We start from the raw sequence: 25,669 nt of genomic DNA on the forward strand, positions 1-25,669 counted from the left end.
ACAAGTCTAGGCTAGTCCCTCACTTGTTTCTCTGATTCATCCTTGCTTGCTCCTGTTGCCCCCTCTATACATACAAGCCATTCATCTTAGATTTTAAAATAGTGTCCATTTTAAATATTCTTTCTTGTCGCCTCCCCTCAACCAACTGCTCTTACCACATCCCCCTCACGGACAGTGCTCACTGCGCTCTTTCAGTGAGTACTCCAGATAAGTTCTTACTAAAATGTAAGGAAAGAAAACAGAAGAGCGAGACAAAGTCTCTTTCACTGTCATCACACCCACCACCTAATTCTTACCTCCATTTTCTAAATTGCCTGAATTACTTTGTCTTATTTCTCAAATTCTGTCATTGTAATACTTAACACATATTAACATATTAATTAATATTTGTAAAACTCCCCTGGAAAAGGTTCTCTATCAGGAAAAATAAAACATTTCTTCGTGATTAACACTAGAAAACATCAGCTTCTTCATATCCTGCCCTAAATACTATGTACTCTTCAGACACTTATTCTAGTTCATGTAGGAATTTTTTATCAGTGAGTCAAGTGTCTCATCTCTTCAGTGCTAAACACAATATTTATCCTTGTAACACTAGAATAAGTCCATAAACATAGAAGTGTATGTGTTCATAGAGATGTTTATATGTACTATATTTAAACCTGCTTTAGAACATAAAAGGGGCCAAACACATCACAAAATAAGTACTTATAAGAGAGCTTACTATGTGGATTTCTTAAAATGGCTGTTAACCACTGACAGGGCAAATATTTCAACACCAAGTTTCAAAAATTCAGAAGGGGGAGGAGACTTCTTTTCAAAGGAGTAATCCTGCTTGTGATACATTGAAAACAGGCAGTGAGTGATGAAAACATGCCCTTTGCTGCCATCAAGTGGTCCTTTTTGGAATCTTTTTATATATAAGCCTTAAGGAAATGGCAACCCACTCCAGTATCCTTGCCTGGAGAATCCCATAAACAGAGGAGCCTGGCAGGCTACAGTCCATGGGGTCGCAAGAGTTGGACATGACTTAGTGCACTGTCTCAGCTCAGTTCAGTTACTCAGGCATGTCCAGCTGTTGGCAACCCCATGGACTACCAGGCCTCCTGGTCCATCACCAACTCCTGGAGCTTACTCAAAACTCATGTCCATAGAGTCAGTGATGCCATCCACAGCTCATCCTCTGTCCTCCCCTTCTTCTGCCTTCAATCTTTCCCAGCATCAGGGTCTTTTCAAATAAGTCAGTTCTTTGCATCAGGTGGCCAAAGTATTGGAATTTCAGCTTCAGCATCAGTCCTTACAATGAATATTCAGAACTCATTTCCTTTAGGATGGACTGGTTGGATCTCCTTGCAGTCCAAGGGACTCTCAAGAGTCTTCTCCAACAACACAGTTCAAAAGCATCAGTTCTTCGCTGCTCAGCTTACTTTATAGACCAACTCTCACATCCATACATGACTACTGGAAAAACCATAGCTTTGACTAGACAGACCTTTGCTGGCAAAGTAATGCCTCTGCTTTTTAATATGCTGTCTAGGCTGGGCATAGCTTTTCTTCTAAGGAGCAAATGGCTGCTTAATTTCATGGCTGCAGTCATCATCTGCAGTGATTTTTGGAGCCCCAAAATATGTAAGCCTCAATCTCAGTGCAAATGCTTTGCTTTCCCACCAGTTCATTTCTCACATATTACACATGTGGAAGAAAAGCTATGACAAACCTAATGAGTGTATTAAAAAGCAGAGACATCACTTTATAGACAAAGGTTTATATAGTCAAGAGTTCATATAGTCATATAGGCAAGAGGAGAAAGGGTCGACAGAGGATGAGATGGTTGGATGGCATCACCAACTCAGTGGACATGAGTCTGAGCAAACTCTGGGAGACAGTGAAGGACAGGGAAGCCTGGCATGCTGCAGTCCACGGGGCCACAAAGAGTTGGACTGAGTGACTGAACAACAACACGTTTTAGCCTTTGAGGGGTCTGAAAAGACCAGGTAATCATTCCCTAAATTAGGGCTTAATAGTTTCCATTCTAAAAAAATTACATGAGTAAGAAGCTCTTCAGAAAGACAACATTAAAAGGGGTTTGAAGTGTCCAAACACCGAAACCCTTTCCAGCCACACATAACTCAGTTTCTACTAGTGAGGCCCTCAATCTGGACCAGGAGCAGAGCCCTCCATTTCTGCCCACAGAGAATTTCTAATAGATTGGCTTTGACACACCTAATGAACACAAGCAATTTAAAAAATTGGCGAGAGATTTATTTGGAATCATTTTTAATCAAGTCCTCTAACTCCAGGAGAAAATGGTTTCCTGTTTCTCTCCTATCGGTGTCTCGCTGCCTTGAGGCTTCAGGCTTATATTGTAAAGAAGGCAGCACACCGTGGAATGTGATTACTACATAACCTTAATTTTAACTTGGTTGATTGCTCTGCCCCCTTTTCTTTGAGCATCTTCGTGTTTCTCTCCCAAGAGACAGTTAATTAAATACACAGCTGAATGAAAGGAGAAAGGATAATTGCTATTTTTAGAGCACGGCGAAATGCCACGGCCGCAGCCCCTGCATTTCTGGGAACGACAGCATTCATCTTAGAGTACCGGTTTTCTTGATTGGAACACGTAGCAGTATGATTTTGGTTATGAAACGAAAAGCCCCAGTAAATCAAAGTGGACACAATTTGAGAAGAGCGGGAACTAAATTGCTCTGTATAAGCAAACAGAAGCATTCTGGAAGTTATTTGGGGGTGGGAAGGTACTCCAGAGAGAAGCAGAAACTTCAAACTGGGAGAAAAGAGCAGCCAGGGAGATTTGGCAGGTGTTCTAAATCCAAGAGAAAATGTATGTGAACACCATAAATCACATCTGTGGCTATGAGTTCTTGGAAGATTTTCTGTGTTCCACCCAAGGCCTGCTCTAAATCAAACTTCCTAGATGCTCCCTGTGCCAGCGGTTATATGTTTCCAGACCATCCTTTTTCTCAGAGGCAGCTTGCAGGACCATCTAATGTGGAGGCTTCCATTTCAGTTTCTCACTTATACGACCCAAGTCCCTTGTTTCTAATCCTGACATGAAAGTTAAAACTCAAGTCCTTAAGTCACTGCCTCAGTGTCACTTCATAGACTCACTGTCTCGGTGTTCAGATCCTTCTTCATTATTGGCCTCAGGGTTTTTCTTTATCTTTGCATAAGCTCAACTATGCATTTATAAAGAGTCTATCAGGGTGTGGGGAAAACTGGACAGCTACAAGCAAAAAAATAAAACGGGACTACTTTCCCAAACCGTACCAAAAACTCAAAATGGATTAAAGACTTAAGTGTAAGACCTGAGACCATAAAACTCCCAGAAGAAAACATAGGCAGTATGTTCTTTTATATAAGTCTTAGCAATATTTTTTTGGATCTGTCTCCTCAGGCAAGGGAAACAAAAGTGAAAATAAACAAATGGGACTACATCAAACTGTAAAACTTTTGTACAGGGAAGGAAACTATCAACAAAATGAAAAGGCCACCTACTGAACAGAAGAAGATATGTGCAAACGATATATTTGATAAAGGGTCAATATTCAAAATACACAAAGAACTCATCTAACTCAACATTAAAAAAAAAAAAAGATTTAACAATGGGCAAAGGACTGGAATACACATTTGGTCTTTAAAGATACACAGATGACCAATAGGCACTTGAAAAGATGCTCAACATCACTAATCATCAGAGAAACACAAATAATAACCACAGTGAGATACCATCTCACACCTGTCAGAATGGCTATCATCAAAAAGACAATAAATAGCAAGTGTTGATGAGGAAGTGAAGAAAAGGGAACCCTTGTGCACTGTTGGTGGGAATATAAGTTGGTGCCACCATGGAAAACAGTATGGAGTTTCCTCAAAAAAAATAAAACTAGAACTACCATATGATCTAGCATTTTTACTTCTGGATATCTATACCCCAAAAATAAAAACACTAATTTGAAAAGACATATGCACCCCTATCGGAGAAGGCAATGGCACCCCACTCCAGTACTCTTGCCTGGAAAATCCCATGGACGGAGGAGCCCGGAAGGCTGCAGTCCATGGGGTCGCTAAGAGTCAGAAACGACTAAGCGACTTCACTTTCACTTTTCTCTTTCATGCACTGGAGAAGGAAATGGCAACCCACTCCAGTGTTCTTGCCTGGAGAATCCCAGGGATGGGGGAGCCTAGTGGGCTGCTGTCTATGGGGTCACACAGAGTCGGATACGACTGAAATGACTTAGCAGCAGCAGCAGCATGCACCCCTATATTCATTGCCCAACATTATTTATAATAGCCAATATATGGAAAGAACCTAAATATCCATCCATATATGAATGGATAAAGAAGATGTGGTATTACATATATAATGGAATATTAATCTTAATAAAATAAATGGAACTTTGCCACTGCAACAGAATATATGGATCTAGAGGGTACTGCTCTAAGGGAAACGAGTCAGAGAAAGAAAATCACTCTATGATCTCACTTTTATGTGCAATCTAAAAAACAAAACAAAGACACAAGAAAATAAAATGAAGACAGTTACAGATACAGAGAAAACAATAGGTGTTTGTCAGAGGGGAGGGAGGTGATGGGATTGAAATAGATGGAGATTAAGAGGTACAAACTTCCAGTTCTAAAACAAATAATTCACAAGTATGTAATATAAAGCATAAGGAATATGGTCAATAATACTGTAATAACTCTATATGGGGACCGATGTTACTAGACTTATCATGGTGATCATTTCATAATGTATGCAAATGCCAAATTATTTAGGCAGTACATCTGAAAGTGATATATTACCCACCAACTATATTTCAATCAGTCAGTGTTAATCACATATAAAAAATAAAAATAAACAAATAATATGAAATGAGAGGGGGAAAAAGTCTAAGGCTGTACTGTATTTTTAAGCATCTCTAAATGTCTTTTAGGAGGAGAGGTTTCAGGTTAGTTAGTCGGCCACCTTGTAAAAACAAAATTGTTTATAAAATGTCTAGATGTAAAACTCTGCCCAGGCTGAGAGCCTTCTCTGCAGCAGAACCCACACCTACAGTCTCACACATTAATGGAAGATGAACTTAGTTTCATCCTGGTGACTTAAAAAATAAAGAGGTTACGACAGCATCACTTTGGTGGCAGGAGGTATGGAGCAGTGGAAGCAGAATCAAAGATAAGAGGAAGAGGGATTGTCTGGACCTGGGTCCCTTTAGCCCATCTCTAACTCTCCTCTTATCCCCTTTATCTCATTGCCTCTCAGCTTAGCTCCCCACAGGCAGCTGAAGCCATGAGTGAGTATATACCTCAGGGAATTCATTGCAATGAGAACTCTAGGAGCAGGCAACTTGACTCTTATCAAGTAAGCTGTTGCTAAAACTATTGAAGTTCTGACCAGATAAATCTAGGGATTTTGTTCTTGGTAAAAAGGGATCAAGGGACTCTGGTTAAGCCTAAATTTATAATCAATTCTAAAATTTGGGTTGGGGGAAGAGGAAAAAAGCAAATCATTCTAGGGAAACATCTTTTTTTCCTATCTTAAATCCTAAATTCACTCTTTGTAGGCCTAACAGCTTCTGTTCTAGAAAGGAGTTCTAAACTATATGAACAAAAGTTTAGCCTTCATAGAAAATCCTTAAAGTCCTCTTTGGAATGGTTCTAAACCAATATTCCTAGAAAGATCTAAAGACCAGGACACACAGGAATCCTCAATGTAAATCAGATACAAGGTAAAGAATCCTGAATTCCTCTCTACCACCAGCAATCCTCTGATAGAAAATCTGTCAATCATGATATCTGTGAGCCTGCTATCCTTCCTGTACCCTCTGGCTCCATCATTCCATGCCTTAAACAACAGAAGCAATGCCTCAGATAACATGGAGCATCTACCTCAAAGGCACAGTGGTATCCACCCCCTCTGAGAACTGATTTTCCTTAAGGTTGGCAGTCCTACATTAAAGCACTCACTAGTTCAAATGACATGTGTCAAAATAATTAATAATTAATGATGCATCTCTTATAAATGGAGATTTAATTTTTTAATCTGCAGAAATAAACCATTTTTCCTGCGGTTGGACTTCTTTTTCAGTGATACCATTAAAAATGTCCTCTCAAGAAAAGATTCTTTTCAACAAAGATGCAGCCTATTGGTGAAAAGTTCAAGAATTACAGAAGAATATGAAATACTATATTTAGTCTGAGAATAAAAGACAATCACCTTCCATTTTACTTAGGATAGATACATATAAAAAATTCTAAACTATTCTCTTCCTGAACATACCTACTACTTCTTTCAATTTTCAAATTCAGTTTGAATGATAAAAATACAAAGAAAGGTTCCATATGGTGTTGGAACAACAGGATCAACCATCCCTCCAATGTGTGCTAACCTTAGGGCAGGCTATATTACTAGAATTCACTAGTTAATGGCTCAGCACCTTCTCTATTATTGCTTGAGTGATGAAACCTCTCTGGTCCTCAGTTTCTTGATATGTAAAATGGAGATAATAAAAATACCTATTTCAGAGGGACATTGTGAGGTCTGAAACAATTCAGGTCTGTTACTGTGGTCAATTCTTGCTAGCTCTCACTAAAATTAGCTTTATTATTAGCTATGGAGTGCTTTACAATGTGCCAGGGAATCTGCATTGCTGCATTTATTACTTTTAAATCTGCTTCTTTCTTCAGAATAAGCACTTGTGATTATCACAGACCTCACTTAGTTCCATTTTTTAAAAAAAAGAGTAGAGTAATACTCCACTGTGTATATGTTTGGGAACGCATGTACACCGTGGTGGATTCATGTCAATGTATGGCAAAACCAATATAGTATTGTAAAGTAAAATAAAGTAAAAATTAAAATTAAAAAATTAAAAAAAAAGAGTAGAATCAAAGGAAAAGTCAACTTCTAAGCAACGGATATATTTTACATACAAATGGTATTTAATACTTTATTTCCAGCAACAGCTTAGAAAGAGTAAGTTTTACATGGATTCCCTCCACTTCTGGTCCCAGGGGTGAGAATACACAGCTCTCCTGAGACTTTTTTTAAAACTTATTTTGTATTGGGGTATAGCCAATTAACTAACAGTATTGTGATAGTTTCAGGAGAACAGTTAAGGGACTCAGCCATACATATACATGTATCCATTCAGAGACTTTCAACTGCATTAGGTAATTCCAAGAACACCATTACCCGTTTCATTACACAGGTACTGGCTCTAAAGCTGAGGCTTATTCTGACTAGCCATGGGTTAGAATCTGCAACTCCACTATTTAAAAACAGACCCAGTATGAAAGGCTTCATTTGAAGCCTAAGAAATAACTAACAGACAATGGGTTTTAATAGCTTCCTAAAGCCTGAATGTTTGATCTATTAAACAATCACATTATTGAATTTACCACTTGTGAGTATGGACTAAAGTATAAATCTTGTGAAATGCCTGCCTTTCCTTGACTATTCATCTCCTTTAATGGTGAGGGGAAAAACTAATAAAGTTTTAATTGAGCTATCCCTCCCAGCATTGAAGAGTGGTAGCTAAAATCCATACATAACATCAAAACAATTGCACTATAGAACTGGTCGACAGAAGTGCTTTTACTACATTTAGAAGAAAAGGGTATTAGCTGGCTTTCCAATCTATTGAGGGGAATAGATCAAAACTTTCCTTGGGAACTGTTTCAGTGCACAGCAAATATCTAAGGTGGTTTCTTATTGTCACTAATCTAATTCTTAACGCTGTAAATTAAGCCATTTTCCTTGTATTGTGCCCTTAAAACTTAAAAAGAGCAAACCAATAACTGGAGAAGTTTTTAAAAATCTACAATCTACTTGTTAGCACATCTTCATGCCATGGTGATTTGATTAGTGATTTGATAAGTATAGATTACAACTCTGGACTTAATACAGGGTGGCCCACTTTTAAAACGGCCCATTTATAACAAAGGTCTCTCTGTTGGAACTGCCAGAGAGTAAAAAAAAAAAAAAAATGCCACCAGTATAAAAACCTTTTTTTTAGCCATGTATTGTAGAGCAGTGAAATTGTAAACGTGGAGACCTTCATTTCAGCACAGTTCTACTGATTGTGTGAATATAAACAAGTCAAGATTTCCTGATTCTCATACTGTCACTATATTAAGATTACTGCCTGCCCTCAACCTACCTCAAGAGAAGACCTAAAGAATAAGGAACACAATAGAAGTATTATAAAATGCTATAAGCTCCTTGGAGTAAAGACTCTAAATGTCTTACATAAGAAAAATTCATAAATGTCTTTTAAGATAGAATATTTGTAATAAAGATTCAGGCTACCACAAACTAAAAAATTATTGAATTCTTACAAGTTTCAAATATAACACTCACCACAGGAGAAAGGGGAAAGATAACCTACCCCATTGTCCCATCCATTAGAAGAATCGTGTTGTATATGTGAGAAAAGATGAAGAGAAAGAGAATTGTGCTGAAGAACATTGTCATCCATGATCCATGATCCTCACGAAACATTTTTAACCGGAGCAACTGACCTGCAATATAATCATTATTGGATATTAGTGTACATTACAACTCAAAATACATACAGCATTATTTTAGTTAATTTCTTTTATCTCACTAATATTCTGAAGTCTTTACCCCTATCACTTGTCTTACAGGAGAAACTACTACCTAAGGTCCTTATTGCTCTTTTGTAAATAAATGATGAAGTCCAAGACAATCTCCACCTCATCATCCTAGAGCAAATACTAGCACAAAAATCTAGTGTACAGACAGCACTTATTATACTAGCATGAAAATAAGATTAATTAGCACACTTACCTTATATTTTTTATTTCAGAAATATGTTTTTGGTTCATTTACTGAAACTACTTAAGTAAGGCAAATGGTAAAGATGTTGCATAAATTCTTAATTCCCTTTTGTTTCCACAGGCCCATTCCCAGACTGGTCAGATGATAGGCAAACTTCACTTATGATAAAGTACATGAAAATGTGAACAGTAAAAATGAAGTCTCTATCATAAGAATCAGAAGGCTTATTAGCCTTGCTGCTGCTGCTGCTGCTGCTGCTAAGTCACTTCAGTCGTGTCCGACTCTGTGTGACCCCCACAGACGGCAGCCCACCAGGCTCCCCCATCCCTGGGATTCTCCAGGCAAGAACACTGGAGTGGGTTGCCATTTCCTTCTCCAATGCATGAAAGTGAAAAGCGAAAGTGAAGTCGCTTAGTCACGTCCGACTCTTAGCGATCCCATGGACTGCAGTCTACGAGGCTCCTCCATCCATGGGACTTCCAGGCAAGAGTACTGGAGTGGGGTGCCATTACCTTTTCCTTATAGCCTTACTTGTACCTAAAATATCCATTCCACATACAGGCTGGTGCACAAGTGTGTGGGGTGTGTGGGGTCTGGTAGCATGTACATGTGTTATAGAGTCAGTGTGGTTCCCAGCAAAACATGATTTCTAATCATGCCTAGTATTCATTTACAAAGATAATTACTAAAAATGGAGAGAATGGTGTATTAATCTATGGCAAAGGAGGCAAGAACACACAATAGAAAAAAGACAGTCTCTTCAATAGGTGGTGCTTGGAAAACTGGATAGCTACATGTAACAGAATGAAATTAGAACACTCCCTAACACCATACACAAAAATAAACTCAAAATGGATTAAAGATCAATATATGGAGCTGGAAACCATAAAACTCCTAAAGGAAAGCACAGGCAGAATACTGTTTGACTAAAATTGTAGCAATTTTGGATCTGTCTCTTAAAGTGAAGGAAATAAAAGCAAAAATAAAAAATGGGACCTAATTAAAGTTAAAAGCTTTTGCACAGATAAAAGGTGGTGGTGGTGCAGTCATTATGTCATGCCCGACTCTTGTGACCCTGTAGCCTGTTAGGCTCCTATGTCCCTGGGATTTCCCAGGCCAAAATACTGGAGTGGGTTGCTGTTTCCTTCTTCAGGGGATCTTCCAGACCCAGGGATTAAATCCAGATCTCCTGTATTACAGATGGAATCACCACCAACAAAACAAAATGACAACTTGGGAGAAAACATTTGCAAATGATATGACTGACAATGAGTTAATATCCAAAATACATAAACAGCTCAAACAAGTGGACATCAAAAATAAATAAATAAATAACCTGATTAAAAAATAGGCAGAACACTTGAACAGATATTTTTCCAAAGAAGACATGCAGATAGCCAACAGACACATGAAAAATTGCTCAGTATCACTTATCATCAGGGAAATGCAAGTCAAAACTAAAATGAGATATCATCTCACATCTATCACAATGGCTATTATTAAAAAGAAGACAAATTACAAATGTTGGCAGGGATGTGGAGAAAAAGGAACGCCTTTACACTACTGGTGGGAATGTAAACTGGTACAGCCACTAGGGTAAACAGTATGGAGGTTTCTCAAAAAACTAAAAAGAGAACTACGATTTGACTCACCAATTCCACTCCTGGGTATATAAGCAAATGAGCCAAAAAACACTAATTCAAAAACATATGTGACTCCCAATGTTCATAGTAACATTATTTGCAATTGTTAAGATATGGATAAAACCTAAGTGTCCATCAACATATGAATAGACACACACACACACACACAGGAATAAGGCTAGAATGAAGAATGACATTTTGCCACTTGCAATAACATGAATGAACTGGGAGGGTATTACACTAAATAAAAGTTAGACCAAAAGATAAATACTATATGATATCAGTTATATGTAGAGTCTAAAAAATAAAAACAACCTAGTAAACATAATAACAATGAAAAAAGCAGACCCACAGATAGAACAAACCAGTAGTTACCAGTGAGGAGAAGGAAATGGCAGGGGCAATATAGGGATTAAGAGGTACAAACTATTATGTATAAAATAAGCTACAGGATATACTGTACAACACAGGGAATATACCCAACATTTTATAACATCCGTAAGTGGAGTATAACCTTTAAACATTGTGAAACATTCCATTTTATACCTATAACATATAATACTCTACATCAACCACACTTCAATAAAAAAAGACAAAAATGTTAAAATGCAAATACTTTAAGGAGGAAAATGTATTAAGATGAATACTAAAGTAAAAATTACTGGTATCATAAATAGGCCAGATAAATATTTTGATTTATGATAAAGAGAACTGAGAGCACTAGTATCCTGAAAGGTGAGGAAGATTAAAAAACAACAACAACAAAATAAGAAAAAATAAACACAGGCCATCCTGGTTTCTCCTAAGAGAAAGTTTATCCAAATAATGAGAAAGAAGACGATGCACATATAGGAACTACAAATAAAATAGGGTAGGTCTGAAATCTTACAATAAAATTTCTCACGAGAGAAAATATTTCTTTTTGATGATATGTCAAAGCTATGGGGAAAATATGTATATTTCCATCTGGAAAATATCTCTCTAGGGAGAGACAATAGCTCTCACATAGGCTTCTGAGCATAGGAAGAAACCGTCTTTTAAGATTTAACTAATTTTCCCTCATCCCTTTCTGTTATTAAAATAGCACTTTAGATTTCATTTGGAAACCAGGCTAACAGAAACATTACCCCAGCTAAAACTCTAAATGGAGCAAATATGGGAGATTTGGTTACCTCCTCTGGTTTCTTGGCCTGTACAAGAAAAGCAAAGGACAAATCTGAAAGTCAGAGGGAAAGTGAATTATAACTGAGAGAAGAATGTGGAAAATGTTCTACTGAAGCAAAGGATACTGATGCTGCAAATTACAGCCTTATACAACTTGTGATAATTGAATCAATAATTATAGAAATCCAGGGAATTGCAAGTCTCCACACAACACCTTGTCGGGAATATTATAAATAGATATTAAACAGAGAATGCTTGAGAGTGAAAAATCCACGCCATAAATATCTTAAAGCAAACTGCAAAGAATATCATTCATTCTTTCAACAAGTATTGAATGTGTGTTTCTCACATGCCAGTGCTAGAGGTACAGCTGTGAGCAAGGCAGGAAGATGTTCAAAGTCAACCATCGTTTGAGTAGTTGATGAAAATCTTATTTTAGACCGATGGGCTCAGTGTTCCCTTTGCTGCAAGCCCTTCAGCCTTGATCTATGTATTCAATTCAGCAGTTGATATGTTAGAAGAACTGCTAAGACCAGAAATTAGAGTTCTTTGAAATTAAAATGTGAATTTCTTTCTTAACATATGCACATGTCAAAAATTTCACTAATGGATATACTTTAAAAGTCAAATCATAATGCTGGTGACTCAAGAGTGCTTTGCAAATAAAATACAGTGGGCTAACTGTACATGACGACTGATGACTGTACACGACGAGTTAGTAAAATGAGAGATGTGACAGGATCATTTATGCTGTCATTGCCGAACTCATTGCCTGGCACTAATTTCAGCCATTAGAGCCATTATAACAAAATGGCAAGTTAACACGACTTGCAATTCACTTGAAACACACAATAAAAGAGCTTCAATATATTAACGCCAGAACCAGAGTGACCCAAATGTTGAGTCAAATCAAATTAAAAAAAATTTCCCATAAGCTACTTCAAGGTTAACTCATTGAGTGACCATCCTAATGCTAGAAATATGTATACACACACTGTCCTCAGCTGACTCCCTCCCCATCAATTTAATCAAGCCAGAAACCTCAGAGTTACCTAAGGATGTCACATGAAAGTGAGCTATCTCCACCCTCTGGTGTGACCACACACACATTTGTTTTCCCTGGGACAGCGGTGGCTTGTGACTGTTGCCCTGGCATAATCATTAAGAGTGTCCCCTTCCTTTCTGAAGTGCATTGGTTTGGATAATAAGCTATATGCCACCTTTCTTATAGGTAAAAGAATTCAGAATTTTTTAACACTCTTCTTTAGAGGCGATTCAGGGAGATACCTGAGTGAAAACAGTCAACTGAAATAAAAGACATCACTAAGAGGGATATATCACTGACAAAGTGATAAATGACTTTTATTTTAATCATATGTATATTTGTAAATCTTAGTGTTTGTTTATGTTCCTAATAAAATATGTCTTGGACTGTATGGGCCATCACCTTTGATATGGTCAAGGTAATTGGAAAACAAATCTTAAAACTATCGACCGCATTAAAGTGGTACACAAGCCCATGCGTTAGAAGAGAGGGTTGGAGGGCACAGTGATTAATTGTTACAAATGTTGGTGTAAAGTGCTAAAATAGCCTAGAATCTCAGAATCTTTCCTGGAGATACAGTAGGTTTAGAACCACTAAGAATCATAAGATTCTAACAAGGATAATGACCTAAAAGCTAATTTTAAAATATATGATGAGCTTACATGAATTGTGGAAGATGGAAGTAGATAGGTGTAAAAGAATTAGGGAGAAACTACTTTGTTTCTTGGCTTTTTTTTTTTTTGCTGTTGTGTTCTCAACAGCAAAAGAATAAAAAGGAACATTTGCTCTTTACCTCACAGCCAGATTTTTATGCTAAGTTCTGGGTCCCTTTTCTTTAGAAACAGTTTTCAGCAGGAGACCTTGAACAAAGAAATAAACTAAACAACCTCAGAGGAGGAGGACTAGAAGCATGTGTGTTTCCAGTTAAGAGATGGGGGTACTCCTGGGAAGTTGTTGCAGCAAGGTGGAGTGGAGGGCTTCTAGATTCAGAGAGGACACAAAGATTCTGGTCTCCAAGGTGGCAAAACCTCACTTGGGTTTGAGTCCATGGATGCTGGTGAAGGCCAAAGTATCAGGGGTCATGGCCTTGGAATTCAAGTAAAGATACTGAGCTGGCCTCAAGGGAAAAGCAACCAGTAGAGCAGTCACCCACTCTCATTAGGAACACAGCAACCTGGGTAGGATTCCAGCAGTCTGCTGGTGGAGGTCATCAAGAGGGCATGACAGCTGGCTGACCCAGGAACGGAACCAGGGCAATGAGAGGTTCCTCACCCTCATGCCTGGACTTGGGATATACGCTGCCCACTGGTTCCCTATGCTTGTATCTAAGTTGCTTCAGTCGTGTCCAACTCTTTGCGACCCCACAGACTGTAACCCGTCAGGCTCCTCTGTCCATGGGATTCTCCAGGCAGGAATACCAGAGTGTGTTGCCATTTCCTCCTCCAAAGGGTCTTCACAACCCAGGGATCGAACCTGCATCTCCTTCGGCTCCTGCATTGCAAGCAGACTCCTTACTGTTGAGCCACCGGGGAAGCCCACACTGTTCCCCCTAATGAGAACCATTTCCAAGAACACAGTCTTAAGAGAGAAATGTGTTTTTGAGACCATCAGGATGGAATATATGACTGAGCCCATTGAATACCTCTGTATAAACCTCTGATTCTGGCGTGTAGATGCAGAGATCCACTGTCTTGCGACCACTCAAGACAAGCCTCACACAAGTTCCTTTGCTTGCTAAGCCTACCAGTCTGGAGGAGTCTGCTTCATGCTTTGGTCTGCTCCTTCCCTCCTTGCACAGGGCCAATTTCAGATTTCACCAGGAAGTTCCCAGGTTCCAACCTACGCTCTCTTAGATGCCATCATGTTGCATCACCGAAGCAGCAAGAGGAGAGGGGAAGGACAGGTTAATGCAGACTCAAAGATCTATTTCCAGGACTCAATAAGCCTTGGGACTGCTTTAAATTTTAGAGATAAAAAAAGATGCTCTAAAAATTACCAGTTTTGTACTCTCTGTTCACCTTAGTAGGTAGGAAGTCTGAGTAAGATATTTAATTTAGAGGAAAAAATGTGGCATTGCACATACTACCCTGACCAGGAAATATGAAAGGAGATACTTTCCTCAAGAAGATGCCAAACTGAAGTTAACACTACTATTCATTAAGTCTTCTGCTCCAAAATCTCCTATATACAATGTGTCAATTACATATATAATGTATATGTGCAACTACTTAATGTATACAGATATGCATAAATAAAATTTGCAGTTATTTAAAGGAATATATTTAATTTGCTGCAGTCAAAACTCAAAGTCAGCACAGCAGGCATTCTACATACCAGTAATAGTATTTTATGCTGCTAATAACAAAAACAATGGTTCCAAACCCTTGCTTTTTATCACTATGGAATACTTAGGCTTCTGATGTACTCCAAAAATGGTGTTATAAAACATAAGTTAAATAGATATCATTCTAAAATTTAAATAAATAAAACAGAAAACTAATATCAGCTTAAATTATAATAAGTTGATCTTTATGGCTTCTCATATTTTCTGAAGATATTTGTTCCTTGAACAAAAAATAATTTTCTCCTTACTATAAATGTTTAGAAAATAATGTAGATTTAGTTTAACTAAACAATAATATGACTTCAAGAAAGGCTTGATCCAGCACTCAAACAATATGGACCAAGGCTTGATTTATCTCTGTCTCCCAGCTCTTTCTTCAGAGTAGAGTCCCATCTTCACCAGCTCCTCCAATACATCTGCACATAATTTTTGTAATCTTAAAATGACTGAAGCAATCCTGAGGTATGTGTCTTCATTTTGTCTAGGGAGAAATGATTTGTAGGAGCATTTCTTAAGAAAGTCGTATGATTAACTCTACCTGGGCTTGTTTGGATCCGGAACCAATCACCATAACCAGAATTATGAAAAGCAATGATTAGCTAAGCCTATGTCACATGTTTCACTCCCAGAGCCAGACAAAGTTAGTTCCCTAGCATTACACTGATCCACAATCCAAGGCAAGTATTGCAAACAAGTTGAAAAAGGTGGAGCCCTACATCCTTGGGACCCAAAGTCCCTGGGTCCTTGAATCACTGCTTCGGACAGAAGAATCTGTCATGTTTTGGGCTTTATAGGAGTGAGAAATTCAATTGAGATACAGTCAGTCTATATTTTGTAGGATTTTATTACTGCAGCTAGTGTTGTCTTACCAGATACAAGATGACCAGTGAGTGAATCAAAGGCTCTGAGAAGGTAAGAAAGAATGGGGTTTATAATGGTCCAAGTTGTGGAATCTTTCTTTTTTTTTCTTTATGTCCCCAGTATTCAGCAGAACATATGGTAAATGTTTTTTTTTGGATAAAATACTGATGGGCAGATTCTGGAAGGAAAATTGAGACCTGCCCTCACGTCCTCCAAAAAATTCTACATGTAAAATATGCAGGGAAACACATCTTGTTGGTGATGATGTAGCCATCTCTTAGCTAACACAACCTCAGAAAACCTAATGCCCAAGACTGTGCAGCTTCCTGTCTGCGGTGCACGCACCACACCTGTGTGTAAGCTGCAACACAGTGAGGACCATGCTTGTCTTCCTCACCACTGGTGTCTCCATGGCACTGACACACACATGTTTTAAATCATGAAGATTTGTCCAATAGATTAAAAAAGGAAGGAACACACAAACAAATGAGCAAACAACATTCCACTATACAACTGAAAACCCTCTGTCTTTATAAATCTGGTGTCTACTACCCCCACCTTTTGAGCCCTGTAGAGCCCTGTAGTTCTTTAAGCTTCACCTCCTCCCCAGTTTCTCCCCATCAATTAAACATGTCCTGAGATCCATTTCCTCCTATTCAGCATTAAACTCCTGTTTCCTTATCATACTTTCTTTTCCCTAGCACCCTTGTTTTGTGTGCACCCTAGGTTTATTTTATATTTGTCCAACAAAACCCCAGCTCTGACTCAGAGCTACAGTTTGCTTTCTCCAATTTCAGTAAACTTCTGGGGGAAGAGCTACACAAATGGGTTGATGTACTACTACCTAATCAAGGTCTCCAACTCCTGCTGTTACCACAGCACTGCGCAGTAATACATCCATTTTAAATTCCACCTCAAAGCTCCTACTAAGCCTCTTTCACTCTCAGAATGTGGCCTTAGTCTCAACCTCAAGAAAATATCACTACCATTAAATATGACTTCCTTCAACTTTCTTCCCACTCATACACATCCATCCACTTTTCTACTTTCTCTGCTATTCCCACTATCTTCTTTTATATTTTTCTGTGCTCTTCCTGCAAAAACATCACACGTGCTTTTAAAACCATAGGCTCCCCTGTTTTGGTGCCTTGCTTCAGCAACCTTCTTTTCTCTCCTTGTATCCAATCTCTCTCTCTGGGTTCTCTTCCCTCTGCCTTTTAAGCTTCTTAAGTCCATCCTAAAAACAGTGCTTTCTTGACTTCATGTCCTTAAACTACCATCCATTCAATTTCTCTTCTCATTCAGACTTCAGGAGAGTAATCTTCATCAGTCCCCCTCATGAGGGGGACATACAATGCAAGCACTACTGAAATTGTTCTGGCAAATATTAATGGTCCCCACCATTGCCAAATAGAGTAGAAATATACTGGCCTTTAACTTACAGGCTGTATCTGACACAGCAGTTATCCACTCTGTCCTTTTTGGTACTCTACTTCTTTGGTTTCCCAGACACCAAATATTCCTTGTGCTTTTTCTACTTTCTTATTTATTCTCATCAATTTGTGGGGCATCTCCTCCACTTGTCACACAAACAACAATGTTCCCCATGGCCTGTCCTCAGTCTTTCCCTTTGTCATATCCCTATAGAGTCTCATTCACTCTGTGGGTTTAATATCCAGTATCTCCAGCATAGATTTTTCCTCCTGAGCTTCAGACTGGAAGAACAAACCTACCTGCTATATTCCTGGATGTCCTACTGTCAATGAAAACCCAGCAAACAAGAAAGAATCCAGGATGCCGCGGTGGGCCAGTGGCTAAGAATCTGCCTGCCAATGCAGGGGACATGGTTTCAATCCCCAGTATGGAAAGATATCACATGCCACGGGGCAACTAAACCCATGCGCCACACTACTGAGCCCCCATGCACAAATATTGAGCCCATTCACCACCACCACTGAAGCTCACTCCTCTAGAGCCTGTGCTCTGCAATAGGAGAAGCCACTGAAACTGGAAAGCTTGCACACCACAAGGAAGAGTAGCCCCGCTTGCTGCAACTAGAGAAAGTCTGAGCACAGCAACAAAGACCCAGCACAGACAAAATACAGATAAATAAGCTAATTAAAAAATAAAAGAATTCAAAATGTCCACCTCCTGTCCCAACACACAGTTTACCTACGACTCCAATCTGATCTTTCCCATCCCTAAATCCACCCCTACTGCTGACTCCACCATCTTATCATTTTCAAAATGACAAGGTTAGATTCATTCTTGATTCTTGATTCCTGCACACCTTCCATTTCAATCAATGGTCTTATTATTTTATAAGCTTTCATGCATGCTCTTCTCCCATAATTTGTTGCAGTGGGACTGTGGCAAAAATCTGACTGATCTTCCTTACTGCGGCCTCTTTGCCCATCTCAATCCACCCACAATAGAGCTAACTAAAACATAACTATGGTCATACTACCCCTTCATTTTAAATCTTTCAGTGATCACTCCTCACCTAAAGAATAAAGTTCAAGCTCCTTACCATGGTATAGAAGGCACTGCTTGACCTGAGCCAGGCTCATCTCTCCTCTCTCACCAGCTTTCTCTCTAGTTCCATCAACACTAAACAGACATCGGTTTCCTGTGTTCATGCTGAACACTCTGCTTGGGGTACTCTTCTTCCTCCATCACTGGACTGAGACCTATATTTCCTGTGGGCCTTAAAATTAAGGTCAGACATGATCTCCTCTAGGAAATCTCCCTCGTTGTCAAACACTTCATATGTTGGAGTAGTAACCGGAAGAGCTTACAGGATTGACTCTCACAGGAGGTAGTAATTTTCCTCCAGTGAAGACTAGGCGACACAGGCACTAGTCAAGCACAGTGAAAAGGGGTGGCTTACATGACTTTTATCTCGAGGACTGTTTTGTTAATGAGAGATTAGTTCAAAGTCTGCTAACTCACAAGTCTTTAGGTTAAAAAAAGGAATTAGTCTTCCTCATTAAGAGAAAAAATATTACTTCTTATATTTTATCTATCATTGAATGCCTCTCTAATATATAAAATGAACCCCAAGTAACACACTGATAAGATTCTTTAACATTAATATTTAACATTTTAAATATCAGCATACTTGACAATTAATATGTTCAATTTCTTAGGTCTAGAAGAGGATAAAGTGTAAAATGAAATTGGATCAGAGCACTTAAAATTAATTGGACTTCACTTTCAATAGACTAAAATAAGTATACGAAGAATTCATGACTGGTTTGTATAAACGTATAGTTTGTAAGAAAATGATATTTCAAGATTTACTAATTTTAAAATGCTAACAGAATAAAAATAACAACAATTAGAGAATTAGTCCACGAATAGGACCTCAACAAAGAAAATTATATAATAAAACACACCAGAATATCATTAGGGAAGAAGGCTATTCTAGTTAGACAAACACAATTTTATATAATAAGTATAAAATGATGAAACTTTTCTACCCTAAGGACACCATTTCATTAATATTCAGATCAAATCTCCTTACTTCAGTGTATCAAGAGAATTTAAAAACATTGAACAGATGGCTATCATTCCTTATTAGAAGTAGGTGTTTACACAGAAAATATTTGTGTCATTGAGTTTGACAGAAAATCAAATATGGTGAGTTGAAACATAATTGTGTGTGAAACTAAAAATCATAATATGCATTATAAGTATAACATGTATATTATAATATGCATTATAATGTACATTTCAAAAGGTTCTAGAAAGAAAGGAGAATCAGACCACGTCCTCCACAATCTCCCAGAGTTTGCTCAAATTCATGTGCATTGAATCAGTGATGCTACCTAACCATCTCTTCCTCTGCTTAGTCCTTCTCCTCTTTCCTTCAGTCTTTCCCAACATCAGAGCCTTTTCCAATGAGTCAGCTCTTCGCATCAGGTGGCCAAAGCATTGGAGCTTCAGCTTTTGATTCAGTCCCTCCCATGAATATTCAGGGCTGATTTCCTTTTGGAATGACAACATCATCACTATTAATAAATTTTTTGCATCATCATTATTATATGGATACCAGCTTTGAAAAAAAATAATATTTATACTTTTAAACTAGGTTTTAATTTAGTGTTGGGCATTCTATTGATCCAACAAAAAAGAAAAATTAAACTGTCAAGACTAATTCCTTGAAGGCGGATCCATTTTTTTCAAGCAATCCTGATCAATACGAGGCTCAGACACTGGCTCCCTGATCATAGGTGGTGATGGGACAGGAGGGACTGGCCCTCCCACAACCATACATATTGGGAAGGTTGGGAAGCCAAAATAAAGCCAGGAGCCAAAATTCTGCCATGTCCTCCAGGTTTCCTATGATTTGTATCCATGTATACATGACTCTTGCCACTCCAGTACTCTTGCCTAGAAAATCCCATGGACGGAGGAGCCAGGAAGGCTGCAGTCCATGGGGTCGCTAAGAGTCGGACACGACTAAGCGACTTCACTTTCACTTTTCACTTTCATGCATTGGAGAAGGAAATGGCAACCCACTCCAGTGTTCTTGCCTGGAGAATCCCAGGGACGGAGGAGCCTGGTGGGCTGCCGTCTATGGGGTCGCACAGAGTTGGACATGACTGAAGCGACTTAGCAGCAGCAGCATACATGACTTCATCACAACAAATTGGAAAATTTTAAAGAGATGGAAATACCAGACCACCTGACCTGCCTCTAGAGAAACCTGTATGCAGGTCAGGAAGCAACAGTTAGAACTGGACATGGAACAACACACTGGTTCCAAATCGGGAAAGGAGTATGTCAAGGCTGCATATTGTCACCCTGCTTATTTAACTTATACACAGAATACATCATGAGAAACGCTGGGATGGAGGAAGCAATGCTGGAATCAAGGTTGCCAGAGAAATGTCAATCACCTCAGATAGGCAGATGTCACCACCTTTATGGCAGAAAGTGAAAAAGAGCTAAAGAGCCTCTTGATGAAACTGAAAGAGGAGAGTGAAAAAGTTGGCTTAAAGCTCAACATTCAGAAAACTAAGATCATGGCATCTGGTCCCTTCACTTCATGGCAAATAGATGGGGAAACAATGGAAACAGTGATAGATTTTATTTTGGGGAGGCTCCAAAATCACTGCAGATGGTGAGTGCAGCCATGAAATTAAAAGACGCTTGCTTCTTGGAAGAAAAGTTATGACCAACTTAGACAACATATTAAAAAGCAGAGGCATTACTTTGCCAGCAAAGGTCCATCTAGTCAAGGCTATGGTTTTTCCAGTAGTCATGTATGGATGTGAGAATTGGACTATAAAGAAAGCTGAGCACCAAAGAATTGATGCTTTTGAACTGTGTTGTTGGAGAAGACTCTTGAGAGTCCCTTAGACTGCAAGGAGATCCAATCAGTCCACCCTAAAGGAAATCAGTCCTGAATATTCATTGGAAGGACAGATGCTAAAGCTTCACCTTCAATACTTTGGCCACCTGATACGAAGAACTGACTCACTGGAAAAGACCCTAATGCTGGGGAAGATTGAAGGCAGGAGAAGAAGGGATGACAGAGGATGAGATGGTTGGATAGCATCACCAACTCAATGGACATGAGTTTGAGTGTGCTCCGGGAGTTGGTGATGGACAGGGAAGCGTGGCGTGCTGCAGTCCTTGGGGTCTCGAAGAGTCAGACATGACTGAGTGACTGAACTGAACTGAACTGATACATGACTTTTGCCTTCTATTTTGAAATTGGTTTCATTCGCAGCTTTCCTCTTTCATTCACAAGTCCTCTAACTCATCGAGACTGGCTCCTTGTATTTGCAAACTTACTATTTTTCTACCCATTCCACTTACAGATTAATTAAATAATGGTGTTAAAAATTTATGAACAGGTTATCAATTCCAGATATAAGAATCTTGGAAGTAGCCACTTAACAAGCAAAAAGCTGAACAGACTGAAAACTCTAACTTTTCTAAGACCTGTAACACAGGCAAGGTCAAACCATTATAGAGGCAGACAGGTGAGTACAAAGAGTCACAGCTGATTACACAAAAACTTATTAAAAAAAAGAAATCACAAAAAACTGCCTTGGAAACCAGGCAGTGCTGGCATAGGAAAACCTGAACTGTAATTAATGCTGCAGGCTCACTGTGTACAAGTGCTGTTCTGTGCTGTGCTGAGTTGCTTCAGTTGTGTCTGATTCTTTGTGATACTATGTACCATAGCCCACCAGGCTCCTCTGTCCATGGGGTTTTCCAGGCAAGAATACTCAGTGTGTGCAAGACTGAAAGCTACACACTCCAGACACCTAGCCATGGCAGGGGTGGGAGGGAGGCTCATTTTTAAAATGCTCCAGAACACTCTTCTTCTTAACAAGGACTGCCCTCAGAAGCAGCTGCTTCACCACACCTAACGTGCTAAGTTTCAATCAGAATCTAAGTGATCTGGAGGAAAAGAAATGCCCAACTCCAGGCCTCTCAAGCTATCCTCTCCCGCCTTAGGGAACTGTGGGATAACTAAGAAGTACATGGAGGTTCAGTCCAGAGGCATAGACTCACTGAAAACTGAGACCTAATTACAAAAATGCCTCCTTGTAAAATGCCTCCTTTGACAAAAACAGATTTTGATGTTCATGTTAGTAGTTCACATGGAAAATTCTTCATTTTGTTGGTAATACTTTTTCACAATAAAAATATTTGTTTTACACATTTGTTGAGCACCTACTATGTGGCTGGCTATGTTATGTACTATAAATGTAATGTATATAAATATAATTGTAAAAACACAACACATGTACAAATGTGTACCAAGCTAGATAGCATATTGAGAAGCAGAGAAATTACTTTGCCAACAAAGGTCCATCTAGTCAAGGCTATGGTTTTTTCAGTAGTCATGTATGGATGTGAGAGTTGGACTGAGAAGAAGGCTGAGCACCGAAGAATTGATGTTTTTGAACTATGGTGTTGGAGAAGGGTCTTGAGAGTCCCTTGGACTGCAAGGAGATCCAACCTGTCCATTCTGAAGGAGATCAGTCCTGGGATTTCTTTGGAAGGAATGATGCTAAAGCTGAAACTCCAGTACTTTGGCCACCTCATGTGAAGAGTTGACTCACTGGAAAAGACTCTGATGCTGGGAGGGATTGGGGGCAGGAGGAGAAAGGGACGACCATGTATGAGATGGCTGGATGGCATCATGGACTCAATGGACGTGAGTCTGAGTGAACTCCGGGAGTTGGTGATGGACAGGGAGGCCTGGCGTGCTGCGATTCATGGGGTCGCAAAGAGTCGGACACAACTGAGCGACTGAACTGAACTGAACTGAATTAAGTGAGCACATTCAAAATCTGGTGTTCCTTTAGGGCCATGGCCCATAAGAGGGCTAAGAAAATGAAGTTAAGCCTGGAGATACTACATATTAGGAAATGAACTTGCATCTCTACAGTAAATCAGGATCTACCAAAGAGTCCACAGTTGTCCTAAAAGAATAGTGTCTCCTGGACTCCAAACTTGGCAAACCCAAATGTATTCTAGAGGAAAAGAAGCCTAATTTAAATCCTCAGAATTCCCATAGATCATATTATTAAAATATGAGTTCAGAGTTAATATTTACCAAATACAAAAAGAAATGTTACCATGCATGAGTTGACAGAAAAAGCAAATAGAATGTTTAGACCACACAAGGACTTCAGATTTTGGAATTACCAAACATAAAGTATTTAAAATTGGCTGTCCCAACACATGCTAGCATTCCTCTACATTCTTAAACATATGAATTACAGTAATAATTTTTAATGCCTTTGTTTACTAATTATGTTGACAGTGTCAATTCTGGCTTTGTTCTATTAATTAATTTTTCTTCTCATCATGGGTCATATATTCTTGCATCTTTGCATGCCTGATAATTTTTTTTACTGAAATCCGGACATTATGAATTTTCATCTTATTAAGTGCTAGATATGTTTGTATTCTTATCAAGTACTTTTGGGTTTTGTTCTGAGATGTATTTAAGTTACCTGGAAATCATCTGATCCTATTGAGCCTAGTTTTTCAGCGTTGTTAGATCAAAGAAGTCTTTATTTTAGGGCTAACTTGGTCCCACTATCACCTCTCCACTCTACCTGATGCACCATAAATTCCAAGACTCTACCTCTCTGACTTGTGGGGACACAAACTATTCTTGGCCCTGTATGAGAACCAAGGATTTTACCCCTGATCCTTTTGACTGGTTCCTTCCCTACCCTGAGTGGTTTCCTCACAGGTATGTGCTCATTATGACTCAATTGAAGACTTAAGAGAGATCTTCAAATCTCTGAAGTTATTTCTCTGTGCTCCTCTCTTACCGCTGTCTTTTCCTCTTGAGAGATTTTCTGATTTTCAGGGACCATATGGAATACTGTGGCTTATCATCTGAGGCAATCACTGGGTGACACAGAAATTGAAATTCTGGCTACCAATACTACTAGAACACAAGGGACCAACTACCAGAAAAAGGAAAACTCAGAAAGTAAGCCCCACATTCTAGCACAATTTCCTATAGAGTATTTGCTGACACCTAAACTATGTAGACGAGAGGTATCACCTACAAATGGGTACCTGCCATGGGCACTTGCCATCTACCTCTACAAGGATTAAATCATATGTGCTGCAGCTTCGGATTTTCAACACCCCTTGAAAGGAGTTTAGAGTTGAGAACAGAGATGAGGCATTCTGTGCTCAAAGAAAAACTGGCAAGACAGGTCTTCAGATAGTTAGATATTTTCAGGAGTTGATTTTATGAGCCCAATACTTGTATCTCCTCATCTACAAAAGCTCTAAAATCCTTCATGGTGACAACTGTTCCTCATGACCAGTAAAAGTTTCACAAGACTAGTAGAAAACTTCAGGAAAAATAAACGCTTGATTGCATGTGTTCGCCCTTCACCAAAATCACATACCTACTGTCCTTCCCCCATAGCTCATCGGGACAGTTTCTCAGCACTTTCTGAGGTGCTGCCCTCTGGACTGCAGTCCTTATTTTGCCACAAATAAAACTTAGCTCTCAACTTTCACACTGTGCATTTTTTTAAGTAGACAGAGGTAAGACCAAGTGAAGAATAACAGATACATGAAAATCCCTAAATATAGGTTCTAGTAGTCTCATAATGCTGATGAAACAAAAGCTGGAATTCAGGATACACCAAATCAGAATACACCAGGAACTCTGAGTGCAGTCCAGGATATCAGATGTGGTACATAAAGGGCTATAACACAAGACGACAAGCCAGAAACAGACCAGTCCAAAGTCTAAAACTCATTTTCTATCTGCATTCAAGAAGAAAATTAAATCTTCCCTAGGAGAATTATATCTTCATGAATCTATATAATTTTTCACATATTACCTTTGACATTCAATTATACTGGAAATAAAAGCAAAAATAAACAAATGGGATCTAGTTAAAATTAAAAACTTCTGCACAACAAAGGAAACTATAAGCAAGGTGAAAAGACAGCCTTCGGAATGGGAAAAAATAATAGCAAATGAAGCAACTGATAAACAACTAATCCTAAAAATATACAAGCAACACCTGCAGCTCAATCCCAGAAAAATAAACGACCCAATCAAAAAATGGGCCAAAGAACTAAATAGACATTTCTCCAAAGAAGACATATAGATGGCTAACAAACACATGAAAAGATGCTCAACATCACTCATTATCAGAGAAATGCAAATCAAGACCACAATGAGGTACCATTTCACACCAGTCAGAATGGCTGCGATCCAAAAATCTGCAAGCAATAAATGCTGGAGAGGGTGTGGAGAAAAGGGAACCCTCTTACAC

General features: G+C 38.9%; 1 protein-coding gene across 9 annotated transcripts in view; it reads right to left on the reverse strand.

The window, feature by feature from the left end:
- Nucleotides 1-25,669, reverse strand: part of TMEM117 (transmembrane protein 117) — a 647,436-nt gene that overhangs the window by 491,260 nt on the left and 130,507 nt on the right. For 8 of the 9 annotated variants that reach the window (XR_011255891.1, XR_011255892.1, XM_069584531.1 and 5 more), the window contains one exon: nucleotides 8,406-8,538. Coding sequence is in view for 3 of the 9 variants with exons in the window: in XM_069584531.1 (XP_069440632.1) it covers nucleotides 8,406-8,538 (133 nt within the window). In the remaining 6 variants the exon portion in view is untranslated. Of the gene's footprint in view, nucleotides 1-8,377; nucleotides 8,539-25,669 lie in introns of all 9 variants that reach the window. The other variant, XM_069584536.1, reaches the window with a different exon arrangement.

Source organism: Ovis canadensis, chromosome 3 (genome assembly GCF_042477335.2).
Source record: "Ovis canadensis isolate MfBH-ARS-UI-01 breed Bighorn chromosome 3, ARS-UI_OviCan_v2, whole genome shotgun sequence".
Lineage (NCBI taxonomy): Eukaryota > Metazoa > Chordata > Mammalia > Artiodactyla > Bovidae > Ovis > Ovis canadensis.